The sequence below is a fragment of the Marmota marmota genome, unplaced genomic scaffold, assembly GCF_001458135.2.
Source record: "Marmota marmota marmota unplaced genomic scaffold, marMar, whole genome shotgun sequence".
NCBI classification, from domain to species: Eukaryota; Metazoa; Chordata; class Mammalia; order Rodentia; family Sciuridae; genus Marmota; species Marmota marmota.
Window position 1 is genome coordinate 10,681,030 of NW_025999842.1, and position 10,682 is coordinate 10,691,711.

A 10,682-nucleotide genomic window follows, 5' to 3' on the forward strand; every position below is an offset into this window, starting at 1 on the left:
TTTTTTTTTTTTTTTTTTTTTTTTTTTTTAGTACTGGGGATTGAACTCAGGGATACTTGACCACTGAGCCACATCCCCAGCCCTATTTTGTATTTTATTTAGTGACAGGGTCTCACTGAGTTGCTTAGCACCTTGCTTTTTGCTGAGGTTGGCTTTGAACTCGAAATCCTCCTGCCTCAGCCTCCTGAGCCACTGGGATTATAGGCAAGTGCCACTGCACCCAGCAGGATTCCATCTTTTTGTACATGAATCAAAAGATGATTAGAGGGCTGCAATTGTGACTCTGGGGTTGTGGGTAGAGTGCTTGCCTAGCACATGTGAGGCACTGGGTTTGATCCTTAGCACCACATGAAAATTAATAAATAAAATATTGTGTCTATCTACAACTAAAAAAAAAATTTAAAAAGATGATTAAGTAGAAAAGTGTCCTTACTCCAAATAATTAACATTTAAGAGTAAAGGGTCATGATGCACCAACAAAAATATGTTTAAATGGGGAAAGAGCGCTCACAAAAATAGCAAATTAATGATGTTAGATCTAATTGTGGAGTATATAAATGTAGACTATCCTATTCTTTAAATTATTTCTGCAAGTATGAAAATATTTATAAGGAATTCTAAGTTGGAGGGAGGACATGGTTTCTCTTGTTTTCTCCTCACAGCTGGAATCAGTAGTGAGCAGGCTCCAGCAGGCATCTGGGCTTGTCTGTGTTGGCCAAAAGCATGAGGCCTACTAGATACAGCCAACTGGCCATGGGCTTATTCTTCTCCGTCTTTTGACGTTAATTACATTTCTGATCTGGCTCTCAGCCCTTTACTGCCTCTGTCTTTACCACCTGGGAAAGTGAAATAATGACATTTCACAACCTGCCTCCTACTATTATAGGTCTTGAAATACTCAGGTGAATGTCATGAAGCTTTCAAATACAAAAATAGATGAATGATTTATTGCAAAATTAGATTACTTGAACTATTCTTATGCTTGAAGAGATCATTGTGGTTTAGGAGGTATTTTTAAAATCAAGTATGATTGCTTCATTATTCTTTCTATCCCTTGTTCCCATCAGTAACAGTAATTAGTAACACATTAATACCTTCCTGAACAATTAACAGACTTATAGGATCAAAAGGTCAGTAAGCGATCATCTATCCAACTGTGCGCACTTAGGTATAATCACACTGAATCCTTAATAAACTTGTGAGGTATTGTCATGGGGGTCTGTTTAGGTACTTTCTTAATAAAAGCACAGGTTTTTACTTTGCTCAAACTGAAATTCTTTCTGCTAAAATGAAAACACTTTTCTCCTAGAGTTTGGAGTTAGAATAGGAAATGCCAAAAATTATGAGAAATTCCTGTTTTTCGTATCAGCTTGTTCCTCAGAAAGGGCAAGTGGCCCTTAGCCTATTAGGTCTGGATAATCAGCCTGCATACTACATCCCTGTGCCTCCCGCATGCTCCAAAGCAGCAGTGGCTCCACATTGGAACCAGGGGTGAGCCTATCAGGCCCCAGGCAGGAAGGCTTTGACCTTTATGCAGACAAAGTCAGACTCCAGCTTGTTATAAGTGCAGATCCATGATGCCATCCTCAGAGACTCTGAATCAGAAAGTTTTGGGGTTTGGCCCTGGAATCTTTTTATTTATTTGTTGGTTTGTTTGCTTTGCAGTATTGGAGATAGAATCCAGGGCCTCCTCATGCATGCTAGGCAAGCACTCTACCACTGAGCTACACCCCCAGTCAGGAATTTTTATTTTTAACAGACATGGGAAGTGATTCCAGGGCAGGTTCTTCTTGGCTCAGATTTGGGAACCTGGGCTTCTCTGGGAGTCCGTTTAATGATCATGAAGTGTGCTTTCTCTGTGGCGCAGCAGAAGAGAGATTTACTGTCTTCCCACCACTGCCTGCCCTGCAGCTACTACCTTTCCATCTTTAATTCACACACTGACCCCAGTGGAGCAGAAATTGTCATACTTTCCCATTCCACATCTGTTCTCACACAAACAGACAGATGTAAGGGCCCAATGACCTATTACTCTGTAAACAGAGTCTTATAAAAATCACTGACAACGATCATGACCCATAGTATTAATGAGCTGCCTGGATAGACGTGTGTGGTTAATGGTTCATGAACCCATATTTGTCAGATGCAAGCTTTGCTATTTTTTGAACAGGTAAGTCTATGGATTGTAAATCAAAAGCATTTAAATATAATCCAAAGGAATTTGATAACAATGCAAAAATAATTGAAAACTCAAACAAGTATGCAAATACTAATGTAAAAAAAATTGAATTAAAAATAAATTCTTAATATATTTGAAGACAATGTGAAAAATTTGATAGGTATTATGTGTGTATTGAAAGGCTATTTTTTAAAAGCAAACATTTCTTTTTCTAAAATTTAAAGCTCCCTGTGCTAAGGGACCAACAGTCACCCAGATGTGCACAAATGTGTGATTTTTCATGTTCTCTGATCTCTATAACTTTTAGGTGATGGACATTTTGATTAGTGCAGTGATTAGTAATGACTTGGTAATAAGTCAGCATTTTATTTCTTACTGTGATTAACAAGCATTAGAATATGAATGAAATAGACTTTTCTTTCTGTGCCAAAGGCCCATGAACATTGCTTTGTAAGATTTCCCATTTGCCTTCTACCTCACAGTGTGGTGTGGTATATAGTGCAATGCAGTGTAGACCCTGTAGTATTTCCAGTGAGCCTAATGGCTAAAATATTAGCCTTTACGTTTACTGTGCCTAAATTTTCCCAGGGTCAAAACACCTATCAATAAAGCAGCTTTAGGGCTGGGGTTGTGGCTCAGTGGTAGTGCACTTGCCTAGCATGTGTGAGGTACTAGGTTGGATCCTTAGCATCACATATAAATAAATAAAAATAAAGGCCCATCAACAACTAAACAAACAAACAAAAAAAGCAGCTTTATGTTCTAGAATTCTCCCCTCCTCTGGTCACAGAACCAGGAAGTATTTTCCCTGACATGTTCAATAACATTGGTAATATTTTGTGTGTCTAGGACCCTACAGTTTCAAATAACTTTTATATATTGCCTTATGTGACTCTTACAACAACCCTGGGAGGAAGGTAGAAGTGGGTTCTGTAATCCCCTTTTTACAGATGAAGAAACAGGCCAGGCTCAGGTGGCAGAATTGTGCCTAAATCCAAGTTTTCTTTTTCCTAGTCTTTGATCAAAAACTGTTCTTTGGGATCCTTTGTTGTAGAAGCTAGAACTTATTCTAACACAGGACCCTCCTCCTTGGGTATAAGCACCTCCTTTTTCTACATACAACACCCCCACACCACTCTTGGCCAACCACCTTCTCACTCTCATCCAACCAGAAGCAGCAGCTATAAGGAAATGAAGGGGCCACCCTCACCTTCTCCCGCAGCTTCCGTTCCTTCCACTCCTGAGACGTGGTCAGGTAGTTGACCGCTGCATACTCCAGCACCGAGAGGAACACGAACACAAAGCTGACCCAGAGGTAGATGTCCACGGCCTTGATGTAGGACACGCGGGGCATGGAGGCGTTCACGCCCGTGATGATGGTGGACATGGTCAGCACCGTCGTGATGCCTGCAACACCCAGACCCGTCAGCTGGCACAAGGCTCAGAGATTCAGAGTCACAGTTTTACATTCTCTGACTCTTAGATGGAATGAGAAATTCCCTGGACATGTTTTTACCTTGTGGGGGTGGAATGATCTGCTCCCCAAGCAGCCAGGCACCCCAACCCATTCCCCAGCACACCTCCACCCAGCCCCTTCTCCAAGTCCCCTCCACTAGCTTGGGAAAGTGGGTTTCTATGATACAGCTGACAAGGTCAGAAGTGATTAGGAAAGGACCTATTCTGCTGTGGAACTGACAACAATGACTGGAGGACACTTTTAAAGGAACTTTCCCAACCCTGAAAGAATGAGCATACTCTCCCTCATCTGAGTCCATTTATTAAGCCCAACTGTGGAAATTCTTGGAAGCCTTCATGCTAGTTTTTTCTCCATTGTGCTTTGCTGGTTAAACCGTCCCGTTCCTCAGGGTCCAACCTGATTTTGTCCACACTGGGATGATGGGTTGTAAACTCTGACTGTGGAATTTAGGGTCTGAGAAGGGGTACAACCAAGGCCTCAGGAAAGCAGCTCTTCCTTTTCCCTAAATTATATGATATGATCCCTACCTCAAAGCCCTATCTAAACAAGAGCAGCAAAAGAAACTTTTGTATTTATAGAATAACGTTGGCATTTGCAGAATCATTTTATTCATCTAAATACTGAGCTCCAATACAGCCACTTGTGGAAGTCTATGCCCCAGACAGGCTATATCCTTCTGAATTGGTACAACCCAAGTTGGTATAGTTCTAGCTCCCTGTGGTTTTCATAATGTTGTAGAGGAAACGGAGGCTTCATCTCAGAGGCAGGTGGAATGGTTGCTTCTTCTGATTCCAAGAGGTAAAAACCTCTGAATTGGTTTTAAAACCTCTGAATTGGTTTTATTTTTTATTTTTTTTTTTAATTTTTTATTGTTGGCTGTTCAAAACATTACATAGTTCTTGATATATCATATTTCACACTTTGATTCAAGTGGGTTATGAGCTCCCATTTTTACCCCATATACAGATTGCTGAATTGGTTTTAAAACCTCTGAATATGGTTTTACTTTTCCTTTGCCTAGTGATCTTAAAAAAAAAAAAAAAAATTAGCCACCCGACCACACCGTATCAAGTGCTTTTACCCAGTGAAACTCTGGCGGGCACAGCTTTGTGGTCAATCCAGAAGGACACCCAGGACAGCATGACCATCAGGGTGGCAGGGAAATAGGTTTGGAGCAGGAAGAAGAAGATGTGTCGATGCAACGTGAAGTTAATGTACAGTCGGTTGTACCAGCCTGGGGAATACAGAAGTCAGTGAGATTTTGAGTACTTTCCTTTCCACAATCTAAGCCCTTTCTCCTATGAATAAGATCTTGACAATACTATCTAACTTCATAGCTGTTTGGAGAAAGGTAGAGCAAAACAGATATGTGTTTAGTTGTTGGTTTGGTTATGTGTTATTTGCAGACCACAACCATATTTGCGGAGTGATTGGCTGCTCAGGAGCATGAGAAGTCGGAGTGGTTCTATACCACCAAGGCAGGAGCCAGGACAGCTGGGTGCTCATCTCTGTCCTCTTTATTGAGAGATGAGTCACTCATTCCACCCCATCACAAGAAGAAATAGGCCACCAATTCTACAGTCTGACATGAGTTCTACTCCTGATATCCATCTTCCTTATGGAAACCTGTTACCCCATGGGCCATTGCTCAGAAAAAAAAAATGGCAGCATGCATCTATTTCATTATGGAAATATGAGAATCACTGATTAATGGTTTTTAAAAGAGATTGACATTGTTAAACTTCAAATGACCCACAATCACTGAGACCCAAAGTGGGGTGAAGGACAGTGTGAATGTGAAGGGAACTAAAGCTGTCTGCACACCCTCATCTGCCTTCTGGTTCAGTCCAGTCTCCTCCAAGAACACCACAACTCACTGGTGTCCCAAAGTGGAGTACACACAACAGCAGTACAAGATGACTTGTGAAGTTCAGAAGAAGGTATTTTTTTGTTTGTTTCGTTATTAAAATCATCTTCTGTTATGGAAAATGAGACCAGTTTTCCACTGATTCCTTTTCAAAATAAGGTACAAAAAGTGACTTATAGAAAAAATTAAATCCATGACCACATGCATAGCCTACCAAGTAAGACAAACATGGCAGGAGTGTTATGCAAGTTTGCTGAGGTCTGGGAAACCTAGATTGCGTCTGTCTTATTTGGGACATGGTGAGATGAGACTCTCAGAGGCTTCTCCAAGAACTCAACCTGAGTTTTGGATGAGCTTGGGTCACTTGAGTTATCTAGAGGTCAGGACTCTTCTCATACAGTGTCCCTTTAATTGAGCAGGTGTTCACAAGCTGGGGCCTGAGGGGCAATCATAGAAGCCCAGCTCTTGCTTTCTTCCCTCGAGGATTTATAAAGAATTGAGTGGAGGTCCCATGAAATGAAAATGCTCGCTGACATACTCAAGGTATGGAACCATGAATATCTAAGTGCTAAAATGTCCATCTAAAGTATAAACAGGAAAATCTTTAGGGTTTGAGACACAGAGCCCAAATTGCTATTGGCTATAATGACTAAGGAAGGCTCATAGAGGAGTTGAGTGCACACAGGACACGTCAGCAAGGAGGAGAGATTCAGAAACAGAGTGAGCAATATGGACTCAGGATGTGACTTAACCTGGCTGCTCTTAAGGTTGATAGCACTCCAATACTGGACCTTTCCCAGAGAGGTTCTGATTTAGTCCATCTGGCTCAAGTGGAAGTTAGCAGAGTCAGGGTAGGTTAGAGGGTGGTCCACAGGACCAGGCTGGAGCCATCGGGTGAGTCCTGACAAATTTGCTACCGGGATATGGGTAGACTCCTGAGTTGTTGAATGGGATAGGTGCTTTTAGGGGAATGAATAAATAGGAAGGGATCTTCAACTCTAGTGAGACAACTAATCATTTTTTCATCCAACAGCTTTTGTTCAGGCTTGTTGGCTTTATTTTCCCTACTCAAATTGACATCTTTGAAGCAAATCACACTAATCCTTAGGTTTGCACCAGACCTTTTTAGAGGACCAATAGCTGCTTTTATTTTTATTAAACTATTAATACTCATTATCCTTCTTTCTAAGAAAATCAGAAAGAGTTTTCCTGAAAACATTGGGAGGGATCCAGGAGCTTTGAACATGTACACTCTGTGTGGCAAGCAGAGCGCTCCTGGGTGGCATCACCGCTCCCATGACAAGGAACACGAAACCTTGCTTGTGTGGTACCTGGTGAATAATGGGAGTGAAGATGCATTTTAATCTGTACTCTAGAAAGACTGGGGAACAAAACAGACAAGCATGCTATTCCAGTAAAGAGAATATCTAAGAGGAGTACACATGGGAATTAAGGAGATTACATGGCCACTTACCAACTGTGCAACTTCAACCAGTAGCTTAATCCCTGAGTCTGTTTTTTCATCTGCAAACTGGGAATGACAATATCTACACCACAAATTTGTTGGGTAGAAATATGTTAATTAACATGAAGGGCTTAAAACAGTGGCATATAATAGGAGTTATATAAGAAACTCTCAATAATGGCTTTGTTGATTTGAACTTGGTGAGAATAATGAGAAAAGAAAATTGTGTGGCACACATAATCAGAGTGAAAGTGGAGAGATGGAAGAGGATGAGTGCCGTGGCCATACTCAAGCAGACCTGAGTTTCCCTGACACCAAAATAATCTTTTGCAGTGTTTGATGCTATGAACCCAAGGGTGTTGTGGAGGCAGATGCTGGCCAGGGAGGAGCAGGAAGTCATGCTAAAACCTCCTGAAGAAGGGAGTAGATTTCTCAGTGCTGGGACAAAAGGAAATGATGTGAAAAGGCTGCTGGGGTCCCAAAGCCACTATGGAACTATTATAGGTTGAATTGTGTTCCCTAAAAAAAATGTTGAAATTTCTAGACACATATGACCTACCCAAATTGAACCAAGAGATATAGAAAACCTAAACAGACAATAACAAGCAATAAAATGGAAGCAGTCATTAAAATCTAGGACCAGATGGATTCTCAGATTAATTATGTCAGACTTTTAAAGACAAACTAATGTTAATGTTCCTCAAATTATTCCATGAAATAGAAAGGGATAGAACACCTCCAAATACATTCATAAAATCAATATCACCTTCATACCCAAACCAGGTAAGGACAAATCAAGGAAAGAAAACTACAGACCAATATCCCTGATGAATTTAGGTGCAAAAATCCCTAATAAAATATTAGCAATCTGCATTCAAAAACACATTGTACATTACAATCAAGTTGATTTCATTCCAGGAATGTAAGATTGGTACAATAAATGCGATTCATCACAAAAATAGAATTAAGGACAAAAACTACATGTTCATCTCAATAGATACAGAAAAAGTCTTGGACAAAATTTAATACCCATTCATGTTACATACAAACACTGAAGAGACTAGGGATAGAAGGAGCTAATCTCATCATCATAAATACTATGACAAGCCCAAAGCCAACACCATACTGAATGAATGGGGAAAAGCTGAAACAGCCAGGTTATGGAACCAGCTTAAGTGTCTGTTGACAAATACATGGGTAAAGAAAATATGGTATATCTACACATTGTAGTTCTACTTAGCTGGACAGAAGAATAAAATTCTGTCATTTATACGTAAATGGATGAACTGGAGAACATCATGCTAAGTGCTCAGAAAGTTAAGGTTTGAGGGAGCCCGAGTGGTGTAAAGAAAAAGAGGTGAGAACAATCTCTGGATCAACCAAAGCTGCACTCTGCTGCATCTCTGTGTCCAGTACCTGTGTCCTGCTACCATCACCACCATGCCCAATATCACTACACTGAAGGGGATGTCAAAGGAGATAAAGCCAAGGTGAAGGATGAACTACAGAGAAGATCCACAAGGTTGTCTGCTAAACCTGCTCCTCCAATACCAGAGTCCAAGCCTAAAAAGGCCCCTGCAAAGAAGGGAGAGAAGGTATCCAAAGGGAAAAGGGAAACCTGTCGACGACAAGGATGGGAATAACCCTGCAGAAAATGGAGATACCCAAACAGACCAGGCACAGAAAGCTAACGGTGCCATTGCTGCCAAAGGAAGTGTGTGCATTTTTGATAACTGGGTCCTTCTGGTGACTGTATAGTTTGAAATACTATTTTTTATCAAGTTTTATAAAAATGCAGAATTTTGTTTTACTTTATTTTTTAAAAAGCTGTGTTGTTAGCACACAGAACACCTCATTGTTGTTTGGGAGGGAAGGAGCATACGTCACTAGTAGAATGTCTCCAAAGCTGGATTCCTGTAGGGAACACCTTTCCCTGCCATTTTGAGAGACTTTCTCTTGGCTCCCAAGAGAAGGGACTTCCTGATATTGGCACACATAGCCACCTTGGCACAAATGCCTTGTGGTATGGAAAAACTCAAATTCATTTTTATGTCCTCCTCTCCCTCTCCACCAACAGCATAGACTTAACGCCCCTAAACTTAGACATGTTGGGACCCGACTTCCAACAATTGGTTTTACCAGTGTGTCAGGCAATCTGGACTTTCCGGTGACATCATTGAGATAGTGTTCCTCAGAAAAGCAGTAGTTCCTTTTTTAGATTGTGGACCTTAAGACTGATAATTCTGCCATTTTCATTTCATTTTCTGAAAGTCAAAGTTGACTCATGAAAAGTTGTTAAACAACATGCTAAACGTGAAATGTCAACACTCACTCTAAACTTTCCCTATTCAGAGCATCAAATGAAGACTTAATAGGTCCTTATAGTGGCTTTTCTAATTTTGGTATCCATCCAAGAAGGGAATTTGAAAGTTGTAGTATACTGTTAATGATTGTCTGCCTATGTCCTGCCTGAAACACCATGGCTATTTATGAAAAATTATCTTTAATAAAGCTGGATACAGTTTGGATTAGAAAAAAAAGAAAGTCAAGGATTGAATGTTTTCCCTCACATGTGGAAGTTAAAGAGAAGCATAGAGGGCTGGGATGTGGCTCAAGTGGTAGCGTGCTCGCCTGGCATGAGTGCGGCCCGGGTTCGAACCTCAGCACCACATACAAACAAAGATGTTGTGTCCGCCGATAACTAAAAAATAAATATTAAAATTTTCTCTCTCTTTCTCTCACTCTCTCTTTAAAAAAATAAATAAAGAGAAGCATAGAATTTTACAAAGGTATGATCTCATGAAAATAGAATGAAGATTAGTAGAGGAAGGATAGTGGATCAAGGGGGATGGAGGAAGGAAGGGAAAGGGGGAGGAACCAGGGAATAAAATCAACCACATTATGTTGATTCATGCTTGCATGAATATACAACAATAAATCCCACTTTAATGTGTAATTATAATGCATTAATGAAAAAAAATATATATACATATACTTGGAAATAAATAAAAAGAAGACCAGAAGAGAAAATGAAGGGATGGGGGAAGGGGCAAGGAGAGGGGAAGGGGCAAGGAGAGAGAAAGGGGAAGTACTGAGGAGTGAATTGACGCCAATTATGTTATGTGTATATGAATGTCACAATGAGCCCCACTGATACATATAATTATAATGCACTAATAAATACATTAAGAAGGGACCTCAGGAAAATAGAAGGGAGACAGGTGAGTTGAGGAAAGTGACTGGGGGGAGTAAGGAGGGGAGGGAAAGGGGAAATACTGAGGAATGAAATTGATGTAATTGTGCTATGGGCCAGTACAAATATGTCACAATGAATCTCATTATTATGTGTAATCATAATGCACCAATAAAAATATAAGATCATAAAAATTCGTAAAGTACATTATTAGAGCTGCCAACCACGCCTGCAAGGTAGGCGGGCCTGTGACCCACCAGCAGAACAGGCCCAGCGGCCCGCGGAGGGGCAGAGCCGCCCCCCACGACTGCAAGGTAGGCGGACCTGTGACCCACCAGCAGAACAGGCCCAACATCCCGCGGAGGGGCAAGGTAGGCGGACCTGCGACCACCAACAGAACAGGCCAGACCTGCAACCGACAGACAGAACAGGCCCAGTGGCCTGCGGAAGGGTAGAGCTGCCCCCCCCCGCGCCTGCAAGATAGGCGGACCTGCGACCCAC

The 10,682-nt window shown here is 41.2% G+C and overlaps 1 protein-coding gene across 1 annotated transcript in view; it reads right to left on the minus strand.

Annotated features, from left to right (window-relative positions):
- Gabrr2 (gamma-aminobutyric acid type A receptor subunit rho2) overlaps window positions 1–10,682 on the minus strand; it is a 61,230-nt gene that overhangs the window by 3,779 nt on the left and 46,769 nt on the right. The window contains exons 7-8 of the mRNA XM_015499315.2: window positions 4,738–4,890; window positions 3,390–3,586 (exon numbers count right to left, since the gene is read on the minus strand). Coding sequence (XP_015354801.1) covers window positions 3,390–3,586; window positions 4,738–4,890 — 350 coding nt within the window. The remainder of the gene's footprint in view (window positions 1–3,389; window positions 3,587–4,737; window positions 4,891–10,682) is intronic.